This window comes from Nyctereutes procyonoides, unplaced genomic scaffold (genome assembly GCF_905146905.1).
Source record: "Nyctereutes procyonoides isolate TBG_1078 unplaced genomic scaffold, NYPRO_anot_genome, whole genome shotgun sequence".
In the NCBI taxonomy this organism is placed as follows: domain Eukaryota; kingdom Metazoa; phylum Chordata; class Mammalia; order Carnivora; family Canidae; genus Nyctereutes; species Nyctereutes procyonoides.
This window is the reverse complement of record NW_026575024.1, coordinates 43,279,818-43,300,420: the sequence shown is the minus strand read 5'-3', so window position 1 is coordinate 43,300,420 and position 20,603 is coordinate 43,279,818. Positions and strand designations below refer to the sequence as shown.

At 45.2% G+C, this 20,603-nt stretch overlaps 2 protein-coding genes across 6 annotated transcripts in view; one reads left to right on the top strand and one right to left on the bottom strand.

The window, feature by feature from the left end:
- The window catches only part of DTD1 (D-aminoacyl-tRNA deacylase 1), a 183,768-nt gene that overhangs the window by 143,761 nt on the left and 19,404 nt on the right, over positions 1-20,603 (bottom strand). For all 5 annotated transcript variants that reach the window (XR_008667080.1, XR_008667082.1, XR_008667085.1 and 2 more), the window contains exon 4: positions 12,691-12,797. Coding sequence is in view for 1 of the 5 variants with exons in the window: in XM_055345836.1 (XP_055201811.1) it covers positions 12,691-12,797 (107 nt within the window). In the remaining 4 variants the exon portion in view is untranslated. The remainder of the gene's footprint in view (positions 1-12,690; positions 12,798-20,603) is intronic.
- On the top strand, positions 504-8,411 carry LOC129496193 (ubiquitin thioesterase OTUB1-like). The gene is made up of 2 exons (XM_055304247.1): positions 504-555; positions 7,183-8,411. The coding sequence occupies exons 1-2, from the start codon at positions 504-506 to the stop codon at positions 7,773-7,775; spliced, it is 645 nt and encodes a 214-aa protein (XP_055160222.1). The 3' UTR covers positions 7,776-8,411.

Here is a 20,603-nt window from a genome sequence, read left to right as displayed (position 1 = left end):
CAGTCATATATCTCTTGGAAAGGCCTCTTTTTTAATTCTATAGTGTACCAACTTAGGACAATCGTCTATATGGAAATAAATTAAAATAATACAAAAGCAATCACTTGCAGCTCCCCCAACTAGGAAGAAGCCAGCCTGTTTGGAAACATCTCCGAGCTGCCAGCCTTTCCAACCAGCCAGGTCTGCATGCCCTGGGCACAGCGCCCCCCACAGACACAGACGGGCCTCAGCTGAAACTGTGACTGCTGGTGAGCAGAGGGCAGGGCTGAGAGACGTCACCCAGCCCCCACACTCAGCCCTCTCCCCAGAGAGCTGTGCTGCTTTCCTCACTCAGGAAAGTGGGTGCTCACACTGAAAGAAAAACAAAGGTGATTTCTGCAGCCGAAGAGATCTGGCCAAGTACCAGCCCTGTCCTGTTGGGAAGCCTTCCCCATGTGGGAGGCAAAGTCTCAGGACTCAGGATCACCAGGACTCAGGATCATCAGCACTCCCACCACGATACCATGACAACAATGAACAACAGCAACAACAAAACCTCTAATGAAGATGCTCTTGGTATGCTTCTGCTTCTGTTTTAGTTAACACTTCAGTATAAACAAAATAGGACTCTCAACATTTGTTTGATAAATCAACATGACAAAACGAACTAATGCCTGGAATAAAGGATAGGACTGGGGTACTATTTTGGCAACCAGACTTGGAGTCACATTCTTGTGGCAAGTCAACAACACGAGCCTGGCTTAGGTCGTGCAAAAACCGAGATGAAACCAACAGAGATAGGGAACTCGCATCTAAGTTCGAGCCTTAAAAAAAAAAATAGAAAAGGAAAGACCTACTGTACATAAATGTACTTCTATGAAAAAAATGCAAACTTATGGGAATCAACATAATTCCTCCTTATAATGAGAATAATTCTCATCAGAGTTGAACCTCAAACTGGAACATGCAGGAATGAAGAGCCCACCTCTGTGCACCCGTGACGGGGTGCCACCTGTATCCTTCGTCTGTCCTCTGTTTCACCTTCTGGATTCCAGAGCATGTATTACTAAAAAGGCTACCCTGTCTCTGGAAGTACAAATAAATAAAACCAAATGGAGCTCTTTTCCCCACCCACCTGTCTAACCTATATATTTCTTTCTGATCCTGCAGAAGCCGTAAATGTCTCAATCCAGGCATTCTAAGGTTTCCAGGCACCAGAATGGATCCTTGCCTGTAAGACAAGTCTGGGGAGAAAGTTATAGGTGAAGTGATGGTAATACTCAGATAAGCATAAAATTAAAAGCTCTGGCACCGTTTTTCACTGGTCAACTTACCCCAGCGATGTGTCAATAAACACGGGGGCTAATTCAAAGATGTGTATTTGAAAGCTCATTTTTTCAGCTCCTTCTAGCCTTTCCATTAACTGAGAGTTTCAATCACACTAAATAAATGAGAATATAAATAATTAACGGCAACACTATGAACTACATGGGCTCCAGGCCTGAGGGAAGAGCCCCTCATTACAAAATGCACCTCCCCACCTCCTCACACACACATGCAACTCCCTCTATGTGAGCCCCAGGCTAACATCCCCTACTTAAGGGGAAGGATATTTAAATTAAAACAAGAGCAGGAACAAATTCCTATCATCAGGAATGGCTAAGTAGGGTATTGAAATCTCCCAATATCTAGCCACCCACAAATGAACTCATGCACTAGAAATCTTGTCTAGGTAATCATCAGCATGTTCTTCCCAGAATCGTGTCCCTTCGCAAGAATGCAACAGGGGAAAGATAGTTTCTGTCTGGTAGTGCTGGTACTGCTTCCATGCCCTGTTCCCTTTGGAAATACATCTTTCAGAGCAAGCACATCATGCTCTTGTTCCGACTTCTCAATGTCAGAACACATCATGGGACCCACATGGCAGCCTATAAATGCATGGGGCATGCTACTGATGCAGCCACAGGAAAGCATGCAGAGGCTGCAGGGCCAGTTCCAAAAACAAGCAGAGATCTGCTAAAGATAGGCAAACCACTAGTCACCTTTACCAGCCCAGACTTCACTAGCAGTAAATAGGGGCATGACCCAGAGCAGAACTCTGGGATTTGTAAAAATAAGAATGTACCCCTAACTGCAGTGCAAATCTGGAAACAACAATCGAGAATGCCTCCTTCCTTCCGCATCCTTAAAGGTCAGTGAAAACCTCCAATCCCCTGGGAGGCTTGACCACATCAGCGGGGACATCAGCCTTCTTGGAACCCAGGACATTCACAGACAGCACAGCTCACCAGCCCATGACACACGAGTCCAAAACAAACTACACACCCCAGCCTCCCTCCTGGGACAGGGCAGTGAATAAGACTAAGGTAGCTTGAGTTTTAGGAGTGGGGAGAACAGATGAAGAACAAGGAAATAAGCAGATAATAATTGACGGCCAAGTGCTATGAAATTCATCATCAGAGTAGGGGGGCAGAGTAGCTGGAAGGGGCTTACTCAGGACTGACAGTGGTAAGAGGATCCCTTCTGAGTAGGAAACAAAGACACTGAGACAAGAGCCAGAGGTAGGAAGGAGCTCAGTCTGTTCTCAGAATAGAGAGGAAGTGACAGCAGGTAAAGTGTAGGGACCGAGGAACAAAGGACTGCGAGCGGGGCAGACAGAGCCACAGAAGCCTGGGCATCAGGCATTTAGGCATGACAAAAGGGAACTTAGACTATAATCTAAGTGCATCTGGAAGGCACTGAAGGGTCTTAAAGAGGAACAGGACGCCATGGTCTTGTGACACGTCCTAAGCTGTCGGATACTACTCTTTACCTGTCTCACTGCTATTAACCTTCCAGGTTTATGCTGCCTCAGATCTACCCCTGGGAGCAAGGACTGGCTCACAGCACTTCTTTCTCTTCCTCAGGTGCCCAGTACAGTACCATGTACTAAAAAAACACTTGATGCATAAATACACACACATACACACACACACACAGCACATTTGTTCAGATGGTTTAAAGAACCTGTATTTTAAAACTTGCCAAAATAACCACTTCTCTACAATGTATGCAGTTTTCACTATTAGTTGGGTTATATTGAGAAAAGAAAACAATTAAAAGCTCAATTGACAGAAAGGCCTGCTTATCTATCAGTGAGAAGAATTTGGCTGCTGTCTTCCTACCAATACAAAAGCAAGCAAATTAGCTATTTGCCCAAAGAGGAACCCCCTTCCTCCTGAGAATGGAAAGGCAGAGACAGATCACAGAGGCAAAGGCTGGCCCCCCACCATCACCAGGGCCCTCCATGCCTACTTGTCGCCATCTACTGGAGAGCAAGAGGACACAGATCTGTACACTGTTGCAGTGTCTGAGACTCCAGCGCCAGTTAACTAGTAAAAAAATTAAACTCATACAGTGCAAATCATGGATTTGAACAGAGAGCTCCTAAAAGAAAGACTCAGAAATAACTGAAATAAAAGACTCTTTGGGGACCCCTAGCTGGCTCAGTCAGTGGAGCATATAACTCTTGATCTCGGGGTTGTGAGCTCAAGCTCCACACTGGGTATAGAGATTACTTAAAAGTACAAATTTAAAAAAATAAAATAAAAAAAGACTTTCTTACTCCGATAAGTTAGCATGTCTCATTAGATGTTTAAAAAAATTATGCTTGTATGTCTTTATGTTATAAAGAAAAGAGGTACTAATTGAAATAAGATTGAGGATCTTAGGGACACCTGGGTGGCTCAGTGGCTGAGCATCTGCCTTTGGCTCAGGTCGTGATCCCAGAGTCCTGGGATTGAGACCCACATGGGGCTTCCCGCAGGGAGCCTGCTTCTCCCTCTGCCTAGGTCTCTGCCTCTCTCTATGTGTCTCTCATGAATAAATAAAATCTTTAAAAACACAGATTGAGGATCCTAAAGATCCTCTGTATTAACACTGTATTATTATCCTCTGTATTAACACTGTATCCTAAAGATCCTCTGTATTAACACTGTATTATTATTTTTTTATTTTATAAATTAATTTTTATTGGTGTTCAATTTACCAACATACAGAATAACACCCAGTGCTCATCCCGTCAAGTGTACCCCTCAGTGCCCGTCACCCATTCACCCCCACCCCCCGCCCTCCTCCCCCTCCACCACCCCTAGTTCATTTCCCAGAGTTAGAAGTCTTTATGTTCTGTCTCCCTTTCTGATATTTCTCACACATTTCTTCTCCCTTCCCTTATATTCCCTTTCACTATTATTCATATTCCCCAAATGAATGAGAACATACACTGTTTGTCCTTCTCCGGTTACTATGGCCAAGTTCAAAAAGGGTGTTGCCTGAGTTCTCCTCTGGGATTTTGATGGAATCTTGTCTCACATTTAGATCTTTCATCTATTTTGAGTTTATCTTTGTGTATGGTGCAAGAGAGTGGTCCAGTTTCATTCTTCTGCATGTGGATGTCCAATTTTCCCAGCACCATTTATTGAAGAGAGTGTCTTTCTTCCAGTGGATCGTCTTTCCTCCTTTATCGTATATTAGTTGACCATAAAGTTCAGGGTCCACTTCTGGGTTCTCTGTTCTGTTCCATTGATCTATATGTCTGTTTTTGTGCCAGTACCACACTGTCTTGATGAACACAGCTTTGTAGTACAACCTGAAATCTGGCATTGTGATGCCCCCAGATATGGTTTTCTTTTTTAAAATTCCCCTGGCTGTTTGGGGTCTTTTCTGATTCCACACAAATCTTAAAATAATTTGTTCTAAGTCTCTGAAGAAAGTCCATGGTATTTTGATAGGGATTGCATTATACGTGTAAATTGCCCTGGGTAACATTGACATTTTCACAATATTAATTCTGCCAATCCATGAGCATGGAATATTTTTCCATCTCTTTGTGTCTTCCTCAATTTCTTTCAGAAGTGTTCTATAGTTTTTAGGGTATATTTTGAGAACCATTTGAATGGTAAATGGTTCTCCAACCTTTTATTTTCAGGTTGTAGGTGTCCTTCTGTCTAAAATGAGTCTCTTGTAGACAGCAAATAGATGGGTCCTGCTTTTTTATCCAGTCTGAAACCCTGCGCCTTTTGATGGGGTCATTAAGCCCATTCACGTTCAGAGTTACTATTGACAGATATGAGTTTAGTGTCATCATGATATCTATTTAGTCCTTGTTTTTGTGGATTGTTCCACTGAACTTCTTCTTAAAGGGGAGTTTTAAGAGTCCCCCTTAAAATTTCTTGCAGAGCTGGTTTGGAGGTCACATATTCTTTCAGTTCCTGCCTGTCTTGGAAGCTCTTTATCTCTCCTTCCATTTTGAATGAGAGCCTTGCTGGATAAAGTATTCTTGGTTGCATGTTCTTCTCATTTAGGACCCTGAATATATCCTGCCAGCCCTTTCTGGCCTGCCAGGTCTCTGTGGAGAGGTCTGCTGTTACCCTAATACTCCTCCCCATAAAAGTCAGGGATTTCTTGTCTCTTGCTGCTTTAAGGATCTTCTCTTTATCTTTGGAATTTGCAAGCTTCACTATTAAATGTCGAGGTGTTGAACGGTTTTTATTGATTTTAGAGGGGGATCTCTCTATTTCCTGGATCTGAATGCCTGTTTCCCTTCCCAGATTGGGAAAGTTTTCAGCTAGGATTTGTTCAAATACATATTCTGGCCCTCTGTCCCTTTCGGCGCCCTCGGGAACCCCAATTAAACGTAGGTTTTTCTTCCTTAGACTGTCATTTATTTGCCTTAATCTGTCTTCATGGTCCCTTAATTGATTGTCTCTTTTTCCCTCAGTTTCCCTCTTTGCCATTAACTTGTCTTCTATGTCACTCACTCGTTCTTCCACCTCGTTAACCCTCGTCGTTAGGACTTCTAGTTTGGATTGCATCTCATTCAATTGATTTTTAATTTCTGCCTGATTGGATCTGAATTCTGCAGTCATGAAGTCTCGTGAGTCTTTAATGCTTTTTTCTAGAGCCACCAGTAGCTGTAGAATAGTGCTTCTGAATTGGCTTTCTGACATTGAAGTGTAATCCAGATTTTGTAACTCTGTGGGAGAGAGGGCTGTTTCTGATTCTTTCTTTTGAGGTGAGGTTTTCCTTCTAGTCATTTTGCTCAGTGCAGAGTGGCCAAAAACAAGTTGTATTGGAACCCGGGGGAGTATCACTGGTCCGTCCAGCTGGTCTTCTGGGGGAGGGGCCTGCTGTGCTGATTTTCAGATGTTAGCACTTGGGGGAGCTGCTCTGCCCCTGCCTGCTGCCGGGCTCAGCGGGGGTTGTTTACCCCCGTGGGGCCCCAGGAGGAACAGCAGCAGTTGCTATGGCAACTCTGGAAGCCTGGATTTAGCCTCCGCAGGAACTACGGGGCTCGGGGCTCTCGGTTCTCCGTCTGCAGGGCCTGGAGGCTCCGGGGCGGGGCCGCTGATCTGCTCAGCTCGGGGCAGGAGCGTCCTTGCTGTCTTGGGCCCTCCCGGCCTCTGCCTGTCCCGGGGGAGGCCGGATCCTGGGCTGTGTCCCGTCGCCCTGTGCTCCGGGGCCTGCGCTGTTCGATTCGTGCTCCCGCCCTGCAGCTCCCTCCCTGGAGCTGCTCCCGAGCCCCTCCGAGCTGCTCCGGTTGGTCCCTCCGTGCGCGCTCGCCAACTCTCCTGCGCTCGCAGGTGTCTGTTAGTGTCCCCGGGAGTCCGAGGGCATCCCCGCCCTCCTGGGTCCTGCTCCAACTCCCTGCGAGCCCCTTTCCGCCCGCCCCTTTCCGCCCGCCCGGGAAGGTTGGTGCAGCTCCTGCTCCTCCGGGACGGGGCTCTCCTGTCCTGGGGACACTCGCCCCGGCCTCAGCCCGGCTCCTCGCGGGGCCCCTCCCCCTCGGAGGCCTTTTGTTCCTTTATTTCTTTTTCCCCCCCGTCTTCCTACCTTGATAGAAGCGCGGACTCTTCTCACTGTAGCATTCCAGCTGGTCTCTCTTTACATCTCAGGCCGAATTCGTAAATTTTCAGGATTGTTTGAAGGTTATCTAGGTAATTTGGTGGGGACAGGCGATTTGGGGACCCTGCTCTTCCGCCATCTTGCCCCTCCCTCCCTGTATTATTATTCTATCACTTCTTAGAAAGAGATTTGGAATGAAAACAAAAACTTGACTAAAATTTTTTCCCAAATATAGTTAAAGCAGAATAATAAATCAGAACCACAAAACAGCAATCAAATCAAACCAGAGAGAAGAGCCAGAGGCAAGAGGGAAATGAGGAGAGAAAGGTGTCCCAGAAAACAAGACTCCAGACCTCATCCAGGGGCAGGCGTGCAGCAGCGGCAGATGCTGCTCAGTCAGCAGATCAGCAGGGCCTGCCAGCCCTGAAATCAGGCAGCATAGAGCTCAGGGGCCACAGCGGGCGCCTCTGCAGGTGTCCCAGGGCTTCACTGAATTCACAATCGAGGATTTCCACAACACGTTCATGGACCTGATCGAGCAGGTGGAGAAGCAGACCTCTGTAGCTGACCTGCTGGCCTCCTTCAACGACCAGAGCACCTCGGACTACCTGGTGGTGTACCTGCGGCTGCTCACCTCCAGCTACCTGCAGCGCGAGAGCAAGTTCTTCGAGCACTTCATCGAGGGCGGGCGGACAGTCAAGGAGTTCTGCCAGCAGGAGGTGGAGCCCATGTGCAAGGAGAGCGACCACATTCACATCATCGCACTGGCCCAGGCTCTGAGCGTCTCCATCCAGGTGGAGTACATGGACCGCGGCGAGGGCGGCACCACCAACCCGCACATCTTCCCCGAGGGCTCTGAGCCCAAGGTGTACCTTCTCTACCGGCCTGGACACTACGATATCCTCTACAAATAGGGCTGGCCCTGGCCTCCTGCTGCCCTGTCTGCCCTCCCCTCTGCCGGGCGCCAGACATGTACAGAAGTTTTTTGTGGTTGTAAATGGTCATATTTCACTCCCTCCTCCACTTTCCCTGTCACGCAACCTTCCACATTTTATTAAAGGGGATGCTGGTGGTGGAAAAAAAAAATGGAGGTGTTTCTCAACTGGAAATGCTGGGGAATAGTTAAAAGCCACGGGAATTAAACAGATGACTGAGAGAGACAGACTGACTTGTCAAGAGGACAAAGGGTTTAATGGAGGCTGCAGAAAGGCAGAAGCAGAGGCTGGGGAGGGCACCACAGCCCAGGCTAGTTTGGCTCCACCAGATGCAGGCTCATGGGGCCTTGCACATAGAAGGGCTCACCATTGGCTTAAAGTTCTGTGTTATCATCCTGAAATTCCTTATTACGCTTTTTCAAAAAGGGGCCCCTTGTTTTCATTTTGCACTGGGCCCCACAAATTATAGAGCCAGTCTTGGCCCAGGGAAGACACTGGTCTCAGCACAGGAAGGGCAGCTCTGCTACCTACATAGTTGGAGAGAGGTGGAGAAGGGTCAATGCCATCTGATGGCTTCTTTGTGAAGCAGAAAGACGCATCTGTTATGAGCAAACAAGAGAGCAGATGAGATGAAGGGGAAAGGTTAATATTATGGATAATAATATAATTATTATTAATAATATAACAACATCCATAATAATATATGGATATATGGAAATTTGGTCAACTTCATCTTTACAAAGGGATTGAGGTTAATATCACCTATAATAAGACAGATTAGTCTCATGTACTTCCTTATGATACACTGAGAAAGTCACCTCACTTTTGTGCTATTTGCTATTCCTGTCAAATGCATAACCTCAATGTAATCAGAGAGCCCAAACTGAGGAATCTTCAACAAAAGAGCATACCAGTACTTGTGAAAATTGTCAAGGTCATGAAAAATGAGGAAAGACTGAGGAGCAGGGATCCCTGGGTGGCTCAGCAGTTTGGCGCCTGTCTTTGGCCCGGGGCGCGATCCTGGAGACCCGGGATCGAATCCCTCATCGGGCTCCCGGTGCATGGAGCCTGCTTCTCCCTCTGCCTGTGTCTCTGCCTCTCTCTCTGTGACTATCATAAGTAAATAAAAAAATAAAAAAAAAAAAAGACTGAGGAGCAGTCACAGATTAAAGAGACATAACAATTATTATATGTGGGATTACCCTGAAATAGAAAAAGGACATTAGAAAAAAAAAAAACAGTAAAATTTGAATAAAGTTTGTAGTATAGTTAATGATGCAAGAAACAAAGGCAAAACAAAATTAAATCTCCTTACTATTTACAGCCCCCTGACAAGTCCCTGAAACAGGCAGAATGACATTCCTTTAGGAAGTCAGCTGCCTCAATATTAATACTTTGCTAAGGGCAACAGGCAATCTTAGTTCAACATCATCCCAATACCCCAGGATCATGTAAGTCTTCCTTAACATATAAAAATTCCTTTGGAAATTTCCTTTATCTTTTTTTTTTTTTTTTTTTTTTTACGATAGTCATACAGAGAGAGAGAGAGAGAGGCAGAGACACAGGCAGAGGGAGAAGCAGGCTCCATGCACCGGGAGCCTGACGTGGGATTCGATCCCGGGTCTCCAGGATCGCGCCCTGAGCCAAAGGCAGGCGCCAAACCGCTGCGCCACCCAGGGATCCCAATTTCCTTTATCTCTACCCCCAAGATCTATGTTAGCAATCATCTTCCAACCATATGGCCCACTGATAAACATCTGAAGGGTCTCATGACTAGGGTTTTACTAGTTAGTAATGACCTTTTCCTAACAATAGCTCCTAACCCCTTCAGGGTCCTGGAAGCCTTGCTTCCAAAATTCGTTAGAGATTTACGCTCTCGCTAACCGCTCGCCCCCCCCAACTTGAAAGTATATAATCAATTGTTCCTCACAACTGCAGGGCAGCTCTTTCCGCCCACGGGTCTTGTCTTGGTGCTCTAATAAAACCACCTTTTTGCACCAAAGTTGTCTCAAGAATTCTTCCTTGGCCATCGGCTCCGAACCCCAACATTCCCTCCATCAATTAACAGCATTTTATCAGTATTAATCTCGGTGTTTTATCAGTGTACTAGGATTGTGAAGACAGTAAATTAGTGGGAGCTGGGTAAAGCATACAAGGGAACTGTGGACTCTATAACTTTTCTTTCTTCAAGTCTCCAATATTTCAAAATAAAAAGTTTAAACTTCCACGTGGATTTTTCAATCATGATTTTCTTTCATGTAATCAGTAACTCCAGGAACTTCAATTATCACCTTTGAAGTCCAGCACTAGTACTACTATGTCAGACATGTCCCTGTTTCTCTAACAATCCAAAGATTCAGCAACAAGAAAGAAAGGTTATGTTCCCCTTAAAAATTATAACTTGGAACTATGGGAGGGGGAACAGTTAAACAAACAAAAATCACCCACGCTGCTTATTTTTGTAGTTTCAGTAAATTGAATAAAAATTTAAAAAATAAAAATAAACCACAGGCCCCAATGCAAAGGAACCACAGACATTCTCCAAAAAAGGCTAGGAAGTGGCAAACATTCAGAGACTATTAGATTTCTCTTCAAAAACAATGTCAACGGGCGCCTGGGTGGCTCATTAAGCGTCTGCCTTCAGCTCAGCTCATGATCTCAGGGTCCTGGGATGGAGTCCCATGTCAGACTCCCTGTGCAGTGGGAAGTCTGCTTCTCCCTCTCCCTCTACGTTTCCCCCTGCTCATGCTCATGCTCATGCTCTGTCTCTCTCTCTCTAATACATAAAATCTTTTAAAAACACACACACAACAACATCAGCAACCTCAGATTTTAGGCAATCATTTTTTGCCTCCTGATTTTGAAAACTGGGTTTGCATCTTGGTTCTGCCTCTCTCAGCAGCTCTGTGACCTTAAGTAACTGCTTAAGTTTGGTACCTCCATTCCCACATCACCCTATGATAAAGATTAAATTACTTACTACATTTAAAAAAAACAACCACCACACCTTACAGCAGTATCAGCATATAGGAAATTGTACTGGGAGAGGCAGGAATGAAAGTAGGATGATGCCAGATTTGGGCCCGCCTGAAAAGGTAAATGGTAGTCCCATGAATTTAGGAAAAAAGAAAACAAAAGGAATGTGCCAGAGGTGGGATGGCAGGAGTTTCGTTTTAGCTTTCTGCATTGGAGAGAACCATCAACTGCAAGCTCTGAACTAACCTAAACCAGTCTGTTTTTGCATAACTGGTAGGTTCCTCTCGTTGATAACAGTAAGGACTCAAAGTGGATGAGAGTTGGCTATCCTCCTCTAGACTGGTATCAGGTTATACTGATGGCAAGTCTTAGACCAATTTCAGCCATACAGGCAGATCTTCACATAGGAGGTAAGAATTTATTTATTTATTTTTGTATATTTTTTATTGGAGTTCGATTTGCCAACATATAGCATAACACCCAGTGTTCATCCCATCAAGTGCCCCCCTCAGTGCCTGTCACCCAGTCACTCCATGCCCCCGCCCACCACCCTTTCCACCACCCCTTGTTCGTTTCCCAGATTTAGGAGTCTCTCAGGTTCTGTCACCCTCACTGATATTTCCCACTCATTTTCTCTCCTTTCATCTTTATTCCCTTTCACTATTTTTTATATTCCCCGAATGAAAGGGAGATAAGAATTTATAAGCAAGCGGGCACAAAATAATTCACAGAAACTGTTTGTAAGGCTGATAGAGCCTTAATACTCTGTCCCACTGGCTGTCACAATCATGTCTTTACAAAAGGTTCCCCAGTAGCACATGCATGAAGCAACCAGAGTCCTCGGTCCCCGTGGCTGGACAGGGGACTATTTAGATAATCAGGCATTATCCATAAAGATTCAGACTATGGGCTCTGCTATCTTCTCCTACTCTATTCTTGGTTTTGGTTTTGTTTTTTTTTTAAGATTTTATTTATTTATTCATGGGGGGGGGGGAGGCGCAGAGACACAGGCAGAGGGAGAAGCAGGCTCCATGCAGGGAGCCCTACATGAGACTCAATCCTGGATCCCAGGATCATGTCCCAAGCCAAAGGCAGATGCTCAACCGCTGAGCCACTCAGGCGTCCCTCTTACTCTATTCTTGTGAAAAGAATATCTCAGGAGTATTTTATTCAATAAATATCAATGAAAGAAACATTACGACTTTGAACAGGTCATACAGACTTGGTATTTATATAATACTTCTCCTGCCTGCTGCATCATTCCACTTCACAGCATCCTAGGAATGGAGGGAAGGAGGTGGAGAAGGAAGAACAGAAATATCCCTTTGGTTCTCACTCCTCTGCTTGCTCCCATGTGTCTCGAAGGCTATTAAGTGGGCACAATAATTAATGCCTCAAGTGTTAAGCATCTATAAGAACCATACAAGTTACAAGGACTATCACAGATACCTTTCTCTCTTTTAATTAAAATTTTCCTCAAAGCTTAGAGAGATCCAGGATCTCTCTACAGCAAATCCAGGTCAGACAGTGCTTTAGAAAAATAAGGATTTACAAAGAACTTCAGGTAGCACACGTACCCACACCTAGGACAAAACCCACCCCAGGTAACCATTCTCAACTGGTTAAGACGCCAGGCCAGGGCTCAGTGGAGTTGTGCCGCTACTCTGCTGCCACCCAGCGGCGTGTGTGCACCAAGGCACCTCGCAGCAGGGAAAGAGGCAAGGGAGAAGCGCTGTCCAGCCAACCACTGCACCAACGGGATGCAGTGTAAACAGATGCATTCTTCGAAATGGATATATTAAAATAGATGTTAAGTTACCACAATGTAGTCTTATCTCCACCTCAAACTAATAACTGCTCCAGGGACTCAATCAAAGCCAAAAGCCAGAAGACAGACCCCAAGAAAGTCCAGACTTACCTGCTTTGGGTCAGAGGTAGCAGTGCCAGGAGCCGGGGACTCCAATTCTATGGTCACAGGTCCATCATTCTGAATGTGGACTTGCATGTAGGTACCAAACTTGCCATCTGAAAGAGAAATGCAAACAATTATGAGAGATGGAGGTCTCATCTGTCTAAGACCAAGGTTACTCTGTCTAAAAAGTCATCGAGATCAATGTAACCAGAAATATGAGGAGCAGGACTAGCCCGGAAACATGGAGGAAAGTGGCCAACCCCATAAGTAGAGAGGGAAATGCAAAATTAAATAGCAGAGATGCCACTGTAAGCTCTGCGATTTGGCAAGAATGAAAAGATCTGAGAACACCAGGGTGGGGAAATGTGGGCTTACAGGACTATAAAATGGGGGAGAAGGCAAATTGGTTTAACCACTTTGGAGGGCATCGTGGTGCTTGAATAAACCCTACAACTCTGGAATTCAACCTTGGAGAATCTACTCAAAAACTTTTACACAAAAGGAATGTTCAAGGGTGTTCATTCTGTCAATGTTTATAACAGAAAAACTGGATACAATCCGTCCCTCACTGGGGGGATGAATGCATAAACTCTGCTTTAATTAATTCCTCAGTGGATACTACGTGGCAGCCACATGCCTCAACAGGGCAAATCTCAAATCTTTATAAAATAACTTGCTGGGGATCCTGGGTGGCTCAGATGGTTAAGGGTCCAGCTCTTGATTTCAGCTCAGGTCATGATCTCCAGGTCGTGGGATTAAGCCATATGCTGGGCTCTGCCCTCAGGGGGAAGTCTGCTGGAGAGTCTCTCCCTCTCCCTCTGCTCCTACCCCCATTCACACACACAGTCTCTCTAAAATAAATCTTAAAAAAAAAAAAAAAGGTAACTTGCAACAAGGATGTATCATAATACCATTTATTTATTTATATGATATTTTTAAATATCCCAAACAAGTTATATGATTTATAGCTATATAGATATATGGATCTATTTATGGAAAAAACATGAGCAGGAACGATGAAGGCCAAACACAGGACAAGAACCACATTCATACCAAAGAGAAGGCAGGGGATGGTGGGATTTGAGAGAAACAGACCAGAGGCAAACATGACTAAATATCTACTTTGTTTCATAATTAAAATTTTCAAACTAATTAAATATAAAAGTTAGATGATAAGGTGGGGAGGGAGGTCCTGCTCCCTCACTGTGGGAACCAATCCTGCTCCCCCAGAAAAGAGCACTTCTCTTTGTCCTATTCAAAACCTTCTGTTTTAATACCCAAACCCACTCACTTGTGTCTATCATTCCCCAAATGCTGAACTACATTTATAAAGAAAGCCAAGAATTTGCTTTGAGAGATGATGCTGTGGAGTATCAGAATGTTGACTCCATCCGTCCAAGTACCTCTGTTAAACCCTGGGCCTAACCACTGCTGATGACACATAGGGATGCTGACTCAAGGGAACACACTGGTCTTGACAGTTCAGCAATTAAATTTATTTAATTTAAATGTATCAGTTTAAATCCAAAGTAAGAAAAGAGCTGTGTCCAGAGTAAAAATAGTAGGAGTCGTCAGCACCTGAGAACCATCAGGAACACTTCTACTGCCACCTGTACCATAAAGGAACAGAGAGTATATGAGATCCAGTCCACATGTGGAAGTCACTCACAGCAACTACGTGCCAGGCGTGGTGCTAGAGATCAAAGACTCAGATCACAGGCAAAGACAGGCCTGGTGCTCATGAACCCTGGGGTCCACTATGGCGGATAATTGGGCACCTCGGGGTGACAACCCAGTATGGCAGAGACCTTGAGAAATTCTGGTTCTGGAGACCAGAGAAGGGTCCAAGTTCCCCCTTGGAGATAGGGAGGGAATCAGAAAGTCTTCTTGGATGAGGCTACACAGGGTCCAGGACTTGAAGGACAACCAGGACCCAGGCTGGAAGAGAAGGACAAGCCCAGGCCCATGAGCTCTGAGGCTCTGGGCAACTCTTTTAACCTCGCAATGGCTCAGCTTCTTCCCACAGGGGTGCTAACAAGACGACCTTAATATACAGGGAAAATTTCCTAAGACAGTGCTTGCAAGTGCTTAGGATAGTAACTCACACGTGGTGTGTACAAAATCAGCATGTGTCTTTCTTGTTATAAAGTCATGTTCAGAGTGCCTGGGTGCCTCAGTCGGTTAAGCATCTGCCTTCAGCTCAGGTCATGATCCTAGGATCGTGGAATTGAGTACTACATCAGATTGCCTGCTCAGCAGGGAACCTGCTTCTCCCTCTGACTCTGCCTGCTACTCCTCCTGCTTGTGCTTTCTCCCTCTCTCTCACATAAATAAATAAAATGTTAAAAAAAAAAAAAAAAGGAGGTCATGCTTGAGAGGCTCCACACAACCAGAATTGTGCTTCCCACACTGTGCCCTGCAGGGTATTCCTTGAATAAAGAAAAATAAAGTCACATACTTCTGGAAAACCACATTTGTTTGAACTCTCCCTCAGAGAATCGCAAAGCACAGCAGCATATAACAGGCTCTCAAGACCTCCTTGAGTAGAGAAACCTATTTAGTTTCTTTACCCTGGTAGTTCCCAAACTCCCCTGGGCAAGGAGCCCTAATTTCACACAAAACATCCTTTACAGAGCAGATGACTCTCTGAGAGAAGCTGAGGAAAAGAAAAGCATCAAATGGACACACTAGCCCAGAGCAAGCCAGCCTGGGGCCTTACTGGTTCCCTCCCTGGAGAGCAGCTCTGCTCAGACACCAGACCCACTGCAGCATGAGGTGACCTCCATGAACCACGGCTTCTGCCACCACGACCACACAACTTCCATCTCTGGTTCCTCCCCCTGGTATCAGTCCCTCCAACCTCCTTAACCTTGTGGAGGGTCTTAGGCCGCTTCTCTTCAATGCTCAGACAGCAGCTCTAGAAACTATATGAGAAGAACCCATGCTGTTCGTCATTTTTACAGGCAAGATTAACCTAGTTCCAAGTGCGTAGCCAAGCATGCTCAAACAATGGTGACTTTCCTTCAACTTCTATCAAATTAAAGTGGCCATTCAAATCTACAGAGCTTTTGTTTTATCCATGTCAGACTAGCTAAAAAGACATCAGCTGGGAAGGAAATCATGTGTTTAATTGCATGCTAAAATTATGGCTACAATTAGTGGCAAATTTCAGCGGCTGCACTCCTCTGAGAAGCTGAAGGCAGACTCATGAGGAAAGGAATTATTTCCGACCTTGAATTTCTGTTGCCAGGATATACAGCATATGCTTCACCGTGTTTAGTAGCGAGAAATTTATTTTCTTTTCCTGTTTTTCCTCACTTATGAACAGAACTATTATCTGAATTTCCATTTGTACAGACAATAAATCCAAAGACATGTTTTAAGAGGTCTTAAAACGGGAACATTTTTTCCAGTTCAGATCAAAGAGTAAAGCCCCATGAAAAATTATACTGGCCAGAGGAAATAAAAACATTTTTAAAAATAATCTTAAAAGACAGAAACATATCTGTAGAACCACAGCTGGGCTCCAGTGATGATATAATCAAGTCGTCCTTAAATATCAGTCCCATGGTTCTGTCCAGAGCTGGAAGAGAAGCCTGTGTCAGGCACATTTGTGCCACATGTTTCCAGCTGGAAAACTCCCAGCCAAAGCCCCAAACCTGCTGTGACCTGGTTTCTGGTAGGCACTGTCCAAGGCCTCTACCAGGTCCAAACCAGTGCACCCCATTAACCTGTGAAGGCTGACATCCTACTCCTTTGAACAATGCTTGACTGATGGTCACCATCCCTGAGAGGCCCAGTACCACCTCTCTGAGCCCCCCGTGTTCAAGGACGATAGCAGGGCAGTCACCACAGGAGGATGCGCATGAGTTAGTACAGGCATGGCACTGGGCCCACAGCCCAGCAGTGTGCAGGAAATCTGAGTCCCCATTATTGCTCTCACTCCCACCGTCTATGGGAGAATACGAGCAACTGGAGGGGTTGGGGGGACAGGGCAAGAAAACCACATGGAAAGAACACGCTATTAAAGAAAAATGGAGAACAAAATCATGACGGTTTCCTGGCCTGACTGGGAGCAAGCCAGGCACCTTTCCACAGCCGACTGCATGGCCATGACCAGGTTGGGACTTGGCCTATCTCTGGGGACGGTCCTGAGCCTCAGGCCAGCCCACCTAAGCACATCCCCAAAGGCAGCTTCCTCTGTCACTAACGCAAGGTCCTCCCAAACCCAGGATTCCTCTTCATTGTACTTTAAAGCTGTTCAGAGCCTGGACAGGCCAAGAAGACAGTTATGGATGGAGGCCCCAGTGCCAGGTGCATAGGCTGAGATGAGAAATCAAGCAAATGTATAGAATTGGGGAAATCAACTGGGGCTCAGGATGGAAAGTGCCTACTCACCTCACCTGGGTGAGGGAACCTGCCACCAAAGGGGGGCACCCCAATTCCAAACAAAAGAGATGGCAACAGGAGCTGCCAGGGGAAACAGCCCAAAATTAACCTCTCACTGGGAAGTTAAATTCCCATCTGAGCTAAAGTCAGATAAGCATGTGGCAAAGCGAGGGCCACTGCAGCTAAAGGAGTCTGGTCTTAAAAAAAAAAAAAAAAAAAAAAAAGGAGTCTGGTCCAGACCCACAGGCTTCGATCATACCTGGAGCCCAAGGGAATGTATCCTGATGGGCCACAGGCACTATGACAGCTCTGTCCACCAGTATGGAACCACTTCTCTAGTAGTAGAGTGCTCCTGGCCCTATCTCCCCAGAGGGCTCAGCCGATTTGGGGTACCACCAGTAGGGCACAGATTCCCCAGTGGGCTGGTATGGCTCCAGGGAGCCTACAAAGCAGAGGCAAGAGCTCTGGGAGCCACCAGCAAAGACCAGCAGCTCCAGCAATGGCATTTCCTAAATGATTTGGCTGGGGAAAGTATTCACTTGTCAGAAAAAGTACACAGGCCCTATCAGCTGAGTTTCTCAGAGAGTGAGAGCCAGGCCTAGGTCAGCAGCATTATAATGTCAGACTCCATTCCACATCCAGGGCCATGGAGAGAACTAGAAAGGCAATCCCTGGAATCTTGTGGCTTCTCCCCAGGCTCAAGCCTAGCCTTATCAGTGGTCTCTGCTTATCTCTGCCATGGTTCAATCCATTCAGGAGAAACACCTCCTCTGGGCAGATGTCTCAGGCCTGGGACTCCATGGCCAGAGGAATTAGCAAACAGGCCCTGTGGCTCGGGATGGAAAGTGTCTACTCCCAGGTGAGGGCACCTGCCATCAAAGGGGGCCACCCCAATTCCAAACAAAAGAGCTGGCAACAGGAGCTGCCAGGGGAAACAGCCCTAAATTAACCTCTCACTGGGAAGTTAAATTCCCATCTGAGCTGAAGTCAGATACAAGGCAACTGGTACAGCCCTCCTCACATGACAGGGAGACTCAAGGCAAGGTTTTCTCTGACCATCAGGCTTTGCTTGGACATCTCTGGGCTCTGCTGTGATCCCAGGTGTCATTCTGCCTCCTCGCTGAGGCACCAGTGAGCCTGTGTGGGGACAATGCAGTGTCTGAGGCCCCAGCAGACCTACACGGGGTCTTGTGCAGGGCTTGTACAGACATACTGAAAGAGCCTGGACAGCACTGGGCAAGGACACCCTTCCACCAAAAGCAGCAAAGTAAGAAACCAGGGAGGGCGACTTCTGAGCTCATCAGACCATGGGATTTGATTTTAGACTTTAATTCCTTTATACTTGAATATGATACAGAATTTAAACTTAACCTATAATTTTTCTCTAGTTTACATTCAAATTCAGTGCATCTCCATGTTGTTGACATTTTATTGTGATCCCATATATTATATTAATGGAGTGTATTAATATCATCACTAAGCCTCACTGTAGAACCTCTGGTGTGGTGTGCTAGGTTGGGTGATGTGGCTAGAGATGGTTGGGACACAGGTTAGGGAATAAGTTTTCACTTTGGAAAGAGAATGGCCTTAGAGTGGCTTCACAGCAGGGTTTTAACCCAGTTCAAAGCCTCTAGGACCGAAAGACACACAGCAAGAGTAGCCTCAGAGAGGTTCAAAGGTAGACTCCAACCTGTGAACTCTGACCCTCCCCTGAGCCAGGAGACCCCATGGCCAAAAAACAATCAAAAGAGATAAGGGACTATACTAGAGGGTGATTATCATCATGGACCACAGGATTCATGAATTTTAAATCTAGTATTATCCAAACAAAAATAACACAGATCATTTTCTGGAACTAGACAAGCTGATTTAAAAATTCATAGAGAAAAACAAGAATAGGCAGGAAAACTCCAAAGAGCAATATGGATGAGACTCATCTTACCCAATATGAAAGCATAGCAAAATCTTTAATAACTGAAACAATGTGTCTTCATCATGTAAAGAGACAAAAAGGAAACAAAAACAAAACTTTACAGTTCATAAACACAGGGATATAATATAGGATAAAGTCAAAATCTCAGATTAGTGGAAGTACAGATGGTTTTCTTTAAATAAATGTTTTTGGGAAACCACTTCATAACTACCTGAGAAGGATAAATTCCATGCTTTACATTGTATACAAGATAAACTCCAAACTGATCTAAGATTTCAAAATAAAAAATGAAAGCACAGGGGCACCTGGGTGGCTCAGTCAGTTAAGCATCTGCTGTGGGCTCTGGTCATGATCTCAGGGTCCTGGGATCAAGCCGCGTATTGGGCTCCTTGCTCAGCAGGGAGTCGGCTTCTCCTTCTCCCTCTGCCCCTCCCCCACACCACTCTGTGTGTGTGTGTGTGTGTGTGTGTGTGTGTGTGTGTGTCTGCTTTTCTCTCAAATAAATAAAATCTTCAAGAAAAAAAAATGAAAGCATAAAAGCACTGGATGCGGAGGAGGGAGGAACAGCCAGATTTCTTAGTAATTCTGGAGTAGGAAATGTTATAGAAATCTAAGAAACTGTGATTCAAAATCCAGCAGACATTTAAAAAAATTAATAATCAACTACTTAGAGATCGGAAATGTTGTTCTTGGGGCACTTGAGTGGCTCAGACAGTTGAGCATCTGACTCTTGATCTCAGCTCAGGTCTTGATCTTAGTTATTAGGGTCATGAGTTCAAGCCCTGTATTGGGCTCCATGCTGGTTATGGAGCCTACTTAAAAAAAAACAAAAACAAACAAAAAAAAAAACAGGGGCACCTTGGTAGCTCAGTTGGTTAAGCATCGAAGTCTTGGTTTCGGATCAGGTCATGATCTCAGGGTTATAGTTCTACACTCAGCACAGAGTCTGCTTGGGATTCTCTCTCTCTCTCTCTCTCTCTCTCTCTCCCTCCCTCCCTCCCTCCCCCTCCCCACATTTGCACTCTCTTTCTATGTCTAAAATAAACGAAAAAATATTTAAGAAGAAAAAAGAAAAAGGAGCTCCTGGGTGGCCCAGCTGGTTAAGCATCTGCCTTCAGCTCACATCATGATCTCAGGGTTCTGGGACAGAACTCCACATCGGGCTCCCTGCTCAGCAGGGATTCTGCTTGTCCCCTCTCCAACCTGCTTGTGGCTCTCTCTCTCTCACACTCTTTCTCTCTCTCCCTTAAATAAACAAACAAAAAAAACCTTAATAAAATTTAAAAAAAAAGAAAAAAAAAGGAGTCTGACCAGCAAACAACCATTAGCGCAAGGTCAAACGACAAATGACAAAATGCATGAAAAATATCTACAATTCATGGCATATATGAAAAGCTCACAGAAATAACCTAATCAAAGCACGTGAACAGTGTTCATGGTAAAGGAAATACAAATCACACAAACATCTAAAAAATGTTCAACCACATCCTGCATATTAAAACTAAAAGGAGATGCCATTTTCACCTGTGAGAAAGACAAAATTCTAGATAAAATACATTCTGTTAACAAAACTGTGATGAATATGGCAGCCTCACAC

Coding starts and splice junctions, on each gene's coding strand:
- LOC129496193 (XM_055304247.1), top strand. CDS start 504: ATGACAACAATGAACAACAGCAACAACAAAACCTCTAATGAAGATGCT. Junction 556..7,182: donor CTCTAATGAAGATGCTCTTG/GTATGCTTCTGC, acceptor GGAAATGAGGAG/AGAAAGGTGTCCCAGAAAAC.